This window comes from Cystoisospora suis (assembly GCF_002600585.1).
Source record: "Cystoisospora suis strain Wien I chromosome Unknown contig_44, whole genome shotgun sequence".
NCBI lineage: Eukaryota > Apicomplexa > Conoidasida > Eucoccidiorida > Sarcocystidae > Cystoisospora > Cystoisospora suis.
The window spans coordinates 83,981-96,578 of NW_027152846.1; the positions used below are offsets into that span (position 1 = coordinate 83,981).

General features: G+C 51.7%; 2 protein-coding genes across 2 annotated transcripts; one reads left to right on the forward strand and one right to left on the reverse strand.

Annotated features, from left to right (window-relative positions):
* Nucleotides 1-1,233: 1,233 nt before the first annotated feature.
* On the forward strand, nt 1,234-5,032 carry CSUI_000109 (succinate-semialdehyde dehydrogenase). The gene is made up of 2 exons (XM_068060343.1): nt 1,234-1,573; nt 2,536-5,032. Exon 2 carries the CDS (start codon nt 2,780-2,782, stop codon nt 4,496-4,498), a length of 1,719 nt encoding a protein of 572 aa, XP_067927688.1. The 5' UTR covers nt 1,234-1,573; nt 2,536-2,779; the 3' UTR covers nt 4,499-5,032.
* A 1,255-nt stretch (nt 5,033-6,287) lies between these two features.
* CSUI_000110 (prefoldin subunit) lies at nt 6,288-12,588 on the reverse strand. Its single transcript, XM_068060344.1, has 8 exons — nt 12,021-12,588; nt 11,101-11,172; nt 10,157-10,227; nt 9,616-9,727; nt 8,995-9,117; nt 8,435-8,524; nt 7,741-7,840; nt 6,288-7,001 (listed from the first exon to the last, which is right to left on the reverse strand). Exons 1-8 carry the CDS (start codon nt 12,081-12,083, stop codon nt 6,982-6,984), a joined length of 651 nt encoding a protein of 216 aa, XP_067927689.1. The 5' UTR covers nt 12,084-12,588; the 3' UTR covers nt 6,288-6,981.
* Between the last annotated feature and the right edge of the window lie 10 nt (nt 12,589-12,598).

The window sequence follows — 12,598 nt, forward strand, 5'->3', positions numbered from 1 at the left end:
AGCGGGTGTAGCTCGGCGCTTCGCATTCTATTGCAAGGAAAGAGCTCAGCACAATGCCCTGTCACAACGCCGATTAGCAGCCCCTATGAGCACCAAGGCGCTACCGCGTCATCATCGTACCCCTCTAGGACGGACACCGCGCAACCAAAGGCCCCGCTGGTGCCATCTACAGGATGCAACCGCTCGACCACGTAACACCACGTATGATGGGTGGTCGAGAACATTACAGCAGTCCGCTCACCCGAGGACCCGTACAACTAAATGCTGAAATCTGAACGGGGCTATCAGTGGGTGGTACAAGAGGAAGTAACAACTGAACACGAGGACGCAGACAGCAGCAGCCACAGCACCGGATCGATCCCTGTGAGTTATCTGACCTGTGAGGAGGTTTGCTCTACCGCTGGCTAGACAAAGAATTGTCAGCTCAGGCCCAAGCTGGGTCGGAAAAAGGGGGGCTCGGCACCTCAGTGCATTTCAGTTCGGCCGTGATACTATTAAACCACAACAGGGGCTTGCAGAACATCCCGAGAGGCTCGACCTTAGTACGAAGATACTACATATTCACTCCATATCAGAGCCATTGCTGCTTCCACACAAAATGCGTGGCGGGTGCAGGGTTGTGCGGGGGGTCTGACAGGAGCCCAGGCCATGCGGCAGAAGTGGCAGAAGGTGAAGAATGGGGATAGTGCATTCCACCGTCGCAATACCCCCCGAAAAAAGCGAGCGGTGCCGAAGCTAGTATCAGTTCTCGTAAGGGATTTAGCCAGCCCCTAAGCGGCAGCGGTTTCAGCACCTTTCAGCGATGTGCTTTCTCCGCCGGGTGGGCGACACGCACTCACGCCATTTTACAAGAGTAATCCGGAGCTCTACTTCCAACCGAGAAAAGCACGACCGGTACAGCTCAAACCTGAACTCAGGCCATGTTACAAGAGAGTAATTCGGACATCTACGTCCAATCGAGGAAAGCACGACCGGTACAGCTCAACCCTGCACTCACGCCATGTTACAAGAGAGTAGTCCGGACCTCTACGTCCAATCGAGGAAAGCACGACCGGTGCAGCTCAAACCTGCACACGAAGCGCAGAAGGACACTTCGCCGTTCCAACTCGCTCGACCGGAGTTCCTCGAAGGCGGCTTTCCACATTTTTGACCATGGGCCAAGCCCCCTGTCTTTCCCGGTGCAACGCCTTTTTGGCCATCACACCAGACGCTTCGTCTCTTTACCTCTTGAGTGTGGCTGTCCCACTGCGCGCCCCCGAGTGATCACTTTGCGGTTTGTCTTCAGCTCGGGGTAAGGGAACACTTCTTGAAGAAACAGAAGATACATCCCCCTCGGGAAAGAGGTGAGCCGGGTTTGTTGAGGGTTTGAAGACCGAAGGTGGGATAGTTGCAAATTCGACTGGCCCTCGCAGAGAGATCAAGAAAGTATATTTCTCGTACAAGTCGAGTTAGGCTTTTTTCTGGAACCGGTCGTGTGCAACAGGTGACACTCCACCAACGTGTGTGCTGTCGCTCTAGCACCTTCTAGAAGCTCACAGCGGAGTTTTCCAGGATTAGCTTGGCAGCAGGTCAGGTAAGTCCCACTTTCTTTCGCTCTCGCTGTCTGGCTTCTTGGCTGGTAATCTGCAGTCGCTGGAGTGAGCAGTGCGCTCGCAGAGAAGCCCCTCGGGTCCGTTGTTCAAGTCGCGCCGAATGGGCGACAGCGCATTCTCTGATGTCTGTTCTTTTCGAGTCGGTACTGCATGCAGATTTGACCCTGTGTCGGGGCGAACTCAACGATACACAAGACACACTTTCTCGTGACATCTGTCCCAGTTAGTGGGCTGCTAACTTGTGGGCTTGTAGTCCGAAATAGCTCCTATGTTGGGGACGTGTTGAGTACTTCTCGTAAGATGGGCAGTATTAGTATATCTAATTAGCCAGCGCAGAACCCAATCAAGCTCTCCCTTCTCCGTTTTCTTCGCGAGCCTCTCTGGACGGGGACTGCGTTGGCTTTGAAGCTTGTGTTCGTCTATCTCGGATGTGTTGAACTCCTAGTAGAGACTGATTCAAAATCCGCGCGTCTTGTACGATACCAGGAAAAGTTGGTAACGTTGACTCACGTCACTGCGTTTTCGAATTTGAACCCCCTCCCACGTAGGCCACTGTATGCTTGTACACTTCCTGTCCGGATAACCCCCGGTATGTCATACTAGATACGTCGGTGATTGCCGCGCGGTTCACCGTGAATTTTCTGTTACTCGTCAAGAGGTGTAAGGGTACCCAAACAATGTCGGTCGCTCACCGCCTCCGTAGCCCTGATCCCTTCAAGGCCTTTACCCGTTCCTTTGTTCAGGGGTGTTCGTCCGGTCAGGTTTCCTGTCATGCCCTCGTAAGAGACCGACAGTATAGCACGCGGGTATCCACTCATTCCGGTGCGAAGTCACTGCGCCGTGGATGTGAAAGACGTGCGTCACCAACGGGAAAAAATCAAGGTAGCCGCCCCCTGGATGCCTTCGGCTTTTCTTCGGCTGTCACTTTCTGCCTGCGTTGCAGCCGGCGTTATCTCCGGTCAAGCGAGCTCTATTTTTTGCCCGGAGCTTCCAGTACCTCTCCGTTCTCTCCTCCAGTCGTTGCGCGGTCAACTCCAGTTCTCCTTTGCTCCCGTATCCTGTCGAGTTCAGCTACCTGGTCCTCTTCTTCCCTTCCATCTCAGCTCTCTCCTCCCTCTTCACTCAGTTCCTTCTCAGCTTTCGCATTTCCTTACAGCTCAAGTCTTTCGCAACGGCACGTTTCCACGATGTCAGCTTTCACAGAGTCTACATCGACGGCGGTTGCCGACACAAAGCACTTGCTGAACTCTCTGCAGTTGGGGGCGTATATCAATGGCGTTTGGCTGCTTGCAGACGACACAGATCCGTCTACACTTCCGTCATCTCTTTCATCTCTTCTTGACTGTGATCGTGATGATGTGATGGGGGAGAAAAGAGAAGACAAGGAGAACAACGAAGACGCCTCGTTCTCAGTCACTGACCCTGCTACAGGGGACGAAATCTGCCGCTTGCCATCGTTGAGGTCTCCGTACATTCGAGCAGCGATTGCTGCAGCACATCAAGCACAGAAGACTTGGGGATGTTCAAAGCAAACTCCAGTGCTTCTTCGCCATCACGTCCTTCGTGAATGGGACCGACTTGTTAGAGAAGAGAAGGAGACGCTCGCCCGCATCATGACGTTGGAGAGTGGGAAGCCACTTTCTGAATCCCGGAATGAGGTCATGTATGCAACGTCGTTTATTAGTTGGTTCGCAGAGCAAATTCGAAGAGATAATGGAATTTATATTCCTTCTCCATCGGGAGATAAAACGATGACAGCTTTCCGTCAACCTGTAGGAGTATGTGCTCTAATCACACCATGGAACTTCCCAGCCGCCATGCTGACACGTAAAGCAGCAGCAGCGATTGCCGCTGGATGCTGCTGTGTTTGCAAGGTCCCGCATGATGCTCCTTTGACTGCCCTCTATCTTGCGAAATTAGCAGAGAAGGCCGGGGTTCCTAAGGGCGTGTTGAATATCGTCACCACTGACCATCCAGGCGCAGTCATGTTCGGGGACATGGTGTGTAAGAGTGCCTATGTTCGGAAGATTTCATTCACAGGGAGCACCGCGGTAGGAAAGCATCTCATGCGCTTAGCTACGGATACCGTGAAACGCGTGTCCATGGAGCTGGGAGGTAACGCACCTTTCATTGTGTTTGAGGACGCACATATCGATGAAGCAGTTCAAGCTATTGTAGCATGTAAGTTCCGGGGAGCAGGGCAGACTTGCGTCTGTGCGAACAGGGTGTACGTACACCGGGCAATCTGGGACAAAGTGGTACCTGAAGTTGTGAAACTGGTGAGAGAACAGATCGTTGGTCATGGGTTAACCCACGGGGTTTCTATAGGTCCCGTCATCCACCAGAGAGCAGCAAAGAATATCCAGGCTCTCGTCGATGACGCAGTCAAACGCGGAGCAAAGCCTCTGCTGGAAGGAGGGATGACTCCTGCGAAAGACAAGCTTCCACAAGAACTGAAAGGAGGTTCTTTCTTTTTCCCCACTGTACTTGACTGCCGGGCTTTTGATGGACAGGAGGAACAGGCACTCCGAGAGGCAAAGGAGGAAGAACACGACAAAGGCGGTGATAGGAAGGAGAGGAAAACCGCCATGATTCTCCAATCAGAGATCTTCGGACCCGTGTTACCTCTCTACTCATTTGATGATGAGCAGGACGTTCTTAAGCGAGCTAATGCTACTACCGCCGGTCTCGTCGCGTATATATGTTCGAGGGATATGTATCGTGTCCGTAGGGTAACAGCTCAGCTTGAGGCTGGCATGGTTGGTGTCAATACGGGCCTTGTCTCCGCTGCGGAAGCTCCTTTTGGCGGGGTCAAGGAATCCGGCGTCGGACGCGAGGGATCCATATATGGGTTGAGTGAGTACACAGAGCTGAAGTACGTCTGTATCGGCGGTGGTGAACAGTAGAAAGACACCGTTTCACACTCCGGGGAGTCGCGTGCTTCAAAGCAGGAATAGAATGACGCCGACGTTCGAACTGCGCTGCGGTTGTTTTCATTTTTGAGAACTGTTGTAGCAGGTAGATGCCTCCTCGGGCGCCGGTCGCATTATCGTCCGTGCACGTTTACGACGGAAAATTGGGGGAGAGACATGCGGAGGCGTTAGTGTGGTCGTTGTTGGTTCTTGTCTTATTATTTGGTTCCGTGTGTTTTTTAACGGCCTTGAAGAGTGGAAAAAGATATAGGTAAGTTATGTTTTGTTCCGCACTACGCCCTGCGTCATACACGCGTTGTGAAACGCGTTACGACGCTCCTGTCTTCTTGAGAGAAGGCGTTGTTAGGTTTTCTTTGTGCGTATGCAACTCTGAAACAGACCCGTGGCATAACCTAGTTCGGACGAAGAACAGGTCTTCCTTTTTTTATGCCGAGTACGTGTTCAAGGTTCGGAACCCGTGGACATCGGGTCGCTGCAGGGGCGCGTCCCATCCCAAACTGTACCAAGTGTTGTGGGCTTCGCCATGAAGCCCGAAGAAAATCGTATGTTCTTCGGTCGTCCGAAAAGAGAAACGTCCTTCAAAGCGAAGTGGCGGGCCGTTGCTCTGGCGTGCACAGCGTCGTTGGCCACAAGGAGTGTGTAGGGGGATGCCACTCGTTCTAGCTCAGAGAACTACGGCACTTCTTTCCCCAGCGTGTGACTTCCTGCTTTCGAATGGGTGCACCCCCCGCCGGTCCCTCCACCCTTGGCGTATGCAGACAAAAGTCGTGCGCGGTGAGTTCAGTAAGAGAGGGGGCCTACACAAGGACAAGAAGTCACGATGCGTTTGATCCCTCAGTAGCATAGTCATCTGCCCCCCATCGAAACAGGCCAACTGACTTCGTAGTTCACTACTTCAAGCCGGAGACGAGTCCTTTATAGATATACCGCACTTCGACGTGCTGCAAAAGGAAGAGGCTCTTCCTGGCAGAATTTGAGAACTCATTCCACATACCTGAGAGCGGCGTCCCTTCGGACCGTCATGAGAATCTTCCCTTTTCTTTTCGCTCCACGTAGCAGCACTGAGAACGCGACGCAGAACCAAATGCTCTTGAGAGCTACTCGAGACCCTCTACAAAATCTCTAGGAGCATAGAGTTATGATACTGTTTCGCCCGCCAAAGAGTCATCCTGCTGGTAGACAGGAATACCCTCTACCAGAAACTTCACCGTTCATCCTCAGCGCTCGCTCGGTCGTTCTCCGAGCAGATCTGGCTGGCCTACGGTGTCCCAGGGCACCGGTGCGTGCGCCGCATTAGCTGCTCTCCGAGTATTCGACTGCAGGTGACGTAGAGAAAAAGACAGTTACGTCCAGCTTCGGTTCTTCTTTAAAATGTTAGTCTTCGTTGTGTCTCGGTAGCCAGCACGGAAGCCCCACGACTCCCCAACTTGCTTGCAAGGCTCCTTGTCGCAGATCACTCGGATGCCGCGCAAGATGCCACAACGGGACACGCCTTGGCCGCGCACAAGAACATTGTGCTTTACTTCCTCTTCGGAGGACGGTGAGTCGCTCTGCGACTCTGAAAAAGACTCTATAATACGCAGGGCACGGAGGGCGCGTGTCCCACGTTCCAGGCAGCACAGTAAATATTGTCAGCCCTCGAGAGATACGATATACATCTGAGTGTAGAAAGAGTTCTTTAGCAGTTAGAGCCGAACAGACATAGGCATCAAACATGCCGATGGAGCGTACATATATGAGCGTGACGTACCGACCAGACTCAGCCCCAGACCAGGAAGGCCTCCAAGTGATATAGAAGCACAATGCCGAAAACGGTGCCCGACGGCGAGGTGCCATCACGGCAGCGAGGAAGCCTCCTCGTGAAGAGTACACAGTCGGGAGCACGCTGAACTGCCATTAAAAAAAATGGTTTCGTCCAGTACCTCTTACGACCCAGCTCGTAGTGCAGCGTTATTTACGAGGGTACTTGCATGCGTCATTCAATGCTCCTGTCAAGTGCGCATAGACTAGCTAATTACCCAGGTGTATGTAGAGTTCAAACTCGCAAGCGACAAGGAACGATCCGTCAAGAGAACCTGCAGCAGTATCAGGGCAAATGTGTACCTCACAATCCTGCTGACAGTGAGCATAAATCTCTCCACTAGCAGGGAGACTGTGTCTCTCTCTGTCTCCCGGTACCGGACTCTCGTCAAATGCCTCGGAGGAATGAACCAGCATACTGAAGTGGCATTCAGTGCTAGCATTGAAAAAAGAAGAAAAACGCGTAAACAAAGAAAAAGGCGAGTCTTCCGCAACGCCCCCAAGAAGCACCTGGGGAACGGCGTGTCCCTCCGGAGAGAATGATGAAGTGATTGAAAACCAGGCCGGTCTTTGTCCTAGCGACGCCGCGCAAACTCGCCTTCTTCTGTAGTCTCCTTGCCGTAGGTTCAGGACAAGCGGCCGCGGGCACGCTGGTCTTATACATCTTCCCTTTTACCTATACCCACGCAGTGGAAGCCACCCAATGCAGCAGCGAGTTCCCGGCATTGTAAGTCCGTAGAAATGGAAGCTTACGCATCCCGAGAGCTCCGGAAAACCAACTGCTCTCGCTCTTATACACCTGTCTACTAGTACAAATCAATACCCACGTTGACGTCTACGGAACTACGGACAGGGTGCTAATGACTGAGCTATGTCTAGAAGAAGCAAACGATATACACACACGGAAGAACTCTTGCGAGTTCCGAAAAAAAAGAATAGACAGCCTCGGCATAATCTTCTCTTCACAGGAAACCGTCACATCCAGGCGTTTATATGAGTAAACGAAAAAAAAACAAACTCAGTCGGCGGAGGGGAAATCATGCAATGCTACACTTGTAGCTGCATTGCCCACCACTACAGCACAGTAAATAACAGAGTTACACTATAGTATCAGCCCCCACTTCAGCGTAAAAACTAGCAGAATTCCACTTGGGAGCCACCAGCCGGCAAGGGTAAACCATTCTAGGTGGACCCGGACCACTTTGAAGACCCACCCTAGAAAAAGTATTAAGACAGACAAGGAGAGTTGCTCGCGACGACGACAATGCGACTACACGGAATATTCTCCGCTGTCGAAAGGAAAGTTGAGCGCAGGTGTACAGATGCCTAACTACTTGAGGAGGGTGAGGAGGGAAGAAGCGAGTTTCCTGAAAGAGACACCTACGGAGTAGTCACTGCCGAGGGCTTTTTCTTACCCTTTGCCTCCTGTGTCTTCTTCACTCCGTAGTTGTGAATTCGTGCTACATTGACCTCCGCTGTTGTGATTTGTTCTCTTAAGAATCGCAGATCTCCCAGCTGCATGCGCAAGGAGAAACAGATGTCAAGTGGAAGTGAACAACTAGCTTGGCTAAGAAGTCCCGACAACGAGATGTGTGGCGAGAAGCACAGAACTACACGCGAAATACGCAAGGACATAGATACTTAGGGAATGCGAATCAACTGCCAGAGGCGGTTCCCGGGTTATGTATGTAAAAACCATCCTTGTATACATATCGTTGTCTACCACAATACACAGTCTGAATGAGAGCAACATATGGCGTGCCCGTCTAGCCATACAGATGGTTCTTGTTGTGACCGCACGCCTGCGTAACCTATAGCAAACTAGGGAGGACGCCGCGTAGGGAGAGAACACCGCCTGTAACTGTACCCCGTCTGCGAGCGCACACAAATAACAATGGAAGCGGTGTCTGGAGAAAGGTCACGGACCCAGATTCTAGTAGGCAAGCACTTCAGGTGAAGTGAATGACTAGGTGAGCCCGAGCCAGTTTGGAGTTGTGCATCCCGCGAACAGAACTAGGACAGCACAGGTAAGCCCAGCGTTATGAAATACAAGTACTCATGAGGAAGAGAAGAAAGAGGAAGAAGAAAGTAGAATGCCGTTCTGCGTACCAGCGTGGTTCTGGCTGTCTGCGCTGTATTGACATTGTTGGTAAGGAGCTCTTCAGCTTCGTCCAGGGGACACTCCATGACTGTATTAGCCTGTCAAACAACCAACGAGGCAGCAATCCAAGCAAGATCATCCCCATCCTTATAGAGTCCAGGCACACCGACCCCGACACCAAAGAAACGGAGTCGAGTAGTCGAAGCCTTGAGGACAGTAGTTAGAAGTCTGTAACTGGAATGCCTACACAGTGGAACTCTACCGTGTGTCGAGCGACTCTCCCACCACGCTCCAGAAAGGACAAGTGCACGACGAAACACACGCTAGCAGTGGATTCTAGCCATCAACTCAGACAGCTCCTCCATTTTTTTTTGTGAGCAGCGCATGAGAGAAGAATGTGTGAGTAGCCCGGTCGGCGGGGAAGAAGGACCCGATTTCTACTGGCAGGTGGAGAAATATACAACATCTAAAGGTGGTAATGCTAACTCCATCTCCGTATGTAACCGACCCCGGAGCATCGTGTCTCTGAAGAGAAGGCTCTAAAATCCCCGCCCTGCGGAAAACTTACGCCGAGCCACAGACCGACAGTCTCCGTGGGGGGAACGATAGCTTGGGCATGAATGGTATCTGCGACCTCAAAGTAAGTACGTAGGTTGCATTCACTTGGATCCTCTGCTTCTTTCGCCTTGGCCTACGAGCAACAAACAAAAACCGTGTGAACCAGTTAGGAAGCAACTTCAACCAAGCCACAGCATGTTCTCGCTTGCTTGTGAAACCTTTTCCAACAAAATCTAGTGCTCTTCAACACCATCATCCTCATCATCGTGGGACTGCCGGGGGGGCACGAAGAGAAGATCAGAAGAGACTTCAGAAGGAAAGTGCGATGTTTTCCACCGGTGAGTGTGAAAGGAGAATAACTGTGAGGAAAGAGCTAGGCGAGGTAACACGGTTAGTTAGTATCGAGAGCAGGAATGTGAATCGACAACAGCTTGGTGCATATGTTTCTGCATGGGGACGCGGGCCTGCGCGGCGAGACTGAAAAAGATAGTCTGAAGACCACACGACGACCACGACCAGCCACTACCTGTCGTAAGGTTCTATAAACCTACCACAATCAGTAACACAGTACGTAGAACCTGATGGTGTCTCACGACATTCCCAGAGCTACGAACGCCTCTCCCCCCCATACTCTTTGTTTTTGCAGCATGCGGATGGCTTCGAGAGCCCTTTCCATATCTCCAATTTTAGCGAGAAGTGCTTCGCTCTGTCGCTGCAAAGCTTGTTCCATGTATCGATACTTCCTGTAACGTGACAGCAGACATCAGCACGACACGGGCCTATAAGCGAAGTTGTTCGGCCTTCACGAAGGCTCTCTCACGATTCTTATCTCGTGATGAGCGTGCTTCCGGTTGCCGTAACAGTTGCCAGCATCCACCCCGGAACTCAAAGTGCTCCACAACACGAACAAGTAGTTCACCTGTTCTATCCAGATACTCCTACGTCATTCCACTGTCTTCTGCAAAGGAGCTTCCGAGCACGCTGCATTCTGATAGACTTCTGGCTCTCACGCTCTTTAGGTCTTCAGGTCCCTTCTAGCGTAACAGTGAGCGGATCTTCTGTGCAAGTGAGGGAAAGCGGACAGAGTTGATAGCGACGGTTTATAGACTGAATGGTTACAGCTCATGGTAGGGAACAGAACAACAGACAGTCCTGACGAGGGCAACCCTTACATGAGCAGCTCGCGGGCAATAGCTTCAGCATGCTGGGGGTTGTGAAGCCCAACGAACTGCTCCACACTCCGCTGGGAAGAAAAACCACACAGAAGACACACAGGACAGCCGTATACCTTCTCTACGAAGACTCTCCTTACAAGTAAACGCGCAACGTAGACGGGAGAGCGACAACAAGCATCTACCGACTAAGTAGGAGAAACTCCTGGAGCTGTGATCAATGTGATCAACGTATGGGCATGGTACAGATAAGGTGGCCAGCTAGAGATGCGGGGCTGAGGTTGATAAGACGCGGCTGTCTAACCCAGCAGCAGCTGAAGTGTTGCCTTGCCTATCCTGGTAGTGTCCTGGACAGTCGGGACGCACACACTCTAGCCGAGCGCCTGACACACAGGTTTGAAAGATTACGAGAGGAGAGAGGTAGCATCTACTGCATGGTGCGCCCACCTAGCATGTATACACAGGTGTGTGGGCTGAGAGGTGTTCAGGAGAACCGGTGGATCTACGAGTATTCTGCAACGAAACTGAGAAGAGTTCAGGCGAACCCACGGTGGTAACTGAGTCTTTCTCACCGAATTCCAAAGAAGAGCAGCGAAACAAAAAGTGTAATCTTTGGAAACCGTCGAATAGACTCAACAACACAACTACGGCGACAACCACTCTCAGTTTACCCATCTGAAACTGTCATACCTGTACTTTTACAGATATCCATACACAAAGAGAATCGCACAAAGGACAGACGGCTGGTGATGAGTCTGCGAGTTACACAGTACGCAGAACACGTTTGAACAGCATGAGCCTACACGTGATGTAACAACCCAACGCTCCTATCCAACCGGCATCCGACTTTCTGAAAGACGCGAAGAAAGCTAAGTGGGAGTAGGACGCATTCGTGACGTCTCGGTTTTATGTCCAGTGTACGGACACAGCAACAGGGGACTCACGATGAATTTGGCAGAAGGAATCTTGCGCCCTGATTCGCTGGGAACCGTGAAGTCTGCAGTCGTGAGCGGAGCCTATGAAGAGACAGCAAAGGGGAGTCAAGCCGTACATCAGAGGTGGTCACGAAGTGAGTGACACGAATGCTTGAAAGGTCAGGCACATCAATATAACAAGTACAGCACGAAATGCCAGCACAATAGAAGAAACGCTACGACTGCGTCACAAACAGAGAACTAGGATGCTTTCCGGAAGGCGACGTGGTCGGAACTGACAGTGTCTATGTGGAAAAGCTGTTCCAGAAGAACCTAATGCCATGCCCTTATGCAGATACACCTGACGGACAAAGCTTCATTGCCCTTTTACTGGTAGAAGAAAAACTGACCAAAACGCAGCCTTCTCTCTTTTGTCGCTGACCGATGTAGCAGGGTTGAGGATACCGGGTCTCGGGAGTGGGGACAGGGTATACAGTCGCGGTCCGTTGAGTACTCAGGTAGATCAAGGCTTTTCAGCACGGAGAGCACTATGTATAAACAATACANNTGAACATATGACAGTATGATAACAGGCTGCTGTGTGCACGACCTCCTCCTTCGTTCGATACGGGGTATATTTCTAGCTGTGATGCAGTGAAACCCACACTCGCCTCGTTTTCTATTCGAGGAAACGCTCTCCCTGTCCAGATGTCCGTAGGACCATGAGATCTCAAGAGAAAGAATCGTGCTGTGTAATTGTTTCAAGAGGATGCTTCATGGCAAGAAACTACGTCCGAGTACACTCCTCCACTGTCCCCGAAACTCCAGGTGAGGTCGCTCGTATCAACACTGACGAAAGGTGTAGTCACGTCCGGTCTAGACGTAAAAAGCAATGTGCAGACCTTCTCGGTGCCACAGTGCTATCAGGAAGTATCGGGTGCACGACTCACGATGTCGGATTTTTTGGTCGCATCCGCAGACGAGGAGGAGGAAGCAGCCACAGTCGTCGCCATAATGTAGAAAGAAGCGCGACAGCGTGTGCGAAGAGATGCGGGCCAGGAAACTCCTTTCGTTTTGCGTCACTCCAGAGCAGAGAAGAGACGGCACGCAACAGGTATGGAGTACAACTGAAAAATATAAGGGGATGTGGACAGGGACTTGGCACAAGGCAAGATACTTCGCAGGGGATGCCGGCCAAAGGCTAAGTGTGAACTGGTTTAGAAGCACCCGGGGAAAGCCATCCACGCGGGTTACTGTCGGACGAGAAGAGCAGAAGCCTAGACAGGGAAGATAAGATAAAACGGAGGTAAGAAGTCCAGGGCACGATGAACCGCAAGGTTGAGACGCAGACCAGCTTCTTCTTCACCCTTGTCCGGACACACGAGGACACCGCTAACGCCTTTGAGGGGCAGTACCAGGCACCCCCATGAAGTCCTAATAGAGAGAGGCACAGGATGGGAGAGAAGAGGATTGAGGAAGAGATTTGTACCTTTGGGATCTAGCTCGATTGTCTCGAGGGTTGACCCAG

What these genes read in the sequence shown, in the direction of transcription:
- CSUI_000109 (XM_068060343.1), top strand. Translation starts at nt 2,780, where the DNA reads ATGTCAGCTTTCACAGAGTCTACATCGACGGCGGTTGCCGACACAAAG.
- CSUI_000110 (XM_068060344.1), bottom strand. Translation starts at nt 12,083, where the DNA reads ATGGCGACGACTGTGGCTGCTTCCTCCTCCTCGTCTGCGGATGCGACC. An exon ending in ATTGCCCGCGAGCTGCTCAT is followed by an intron (nt 9,728 to 10,156) that starts GTAAGGGTTGCC and finishes GTCACGTTACAG; the next exon opens with GAAGTATCGATACATGGAAC. An exon ending in GAAGACACAGGAGGCAAAGG is followed by an intron (nt 7,002 to 7,740) that starts GTAAGAAAAAGC and finishes GCGTGGGTATAG; the next exon opens with GTAAAAGGGAAGATGTATAA.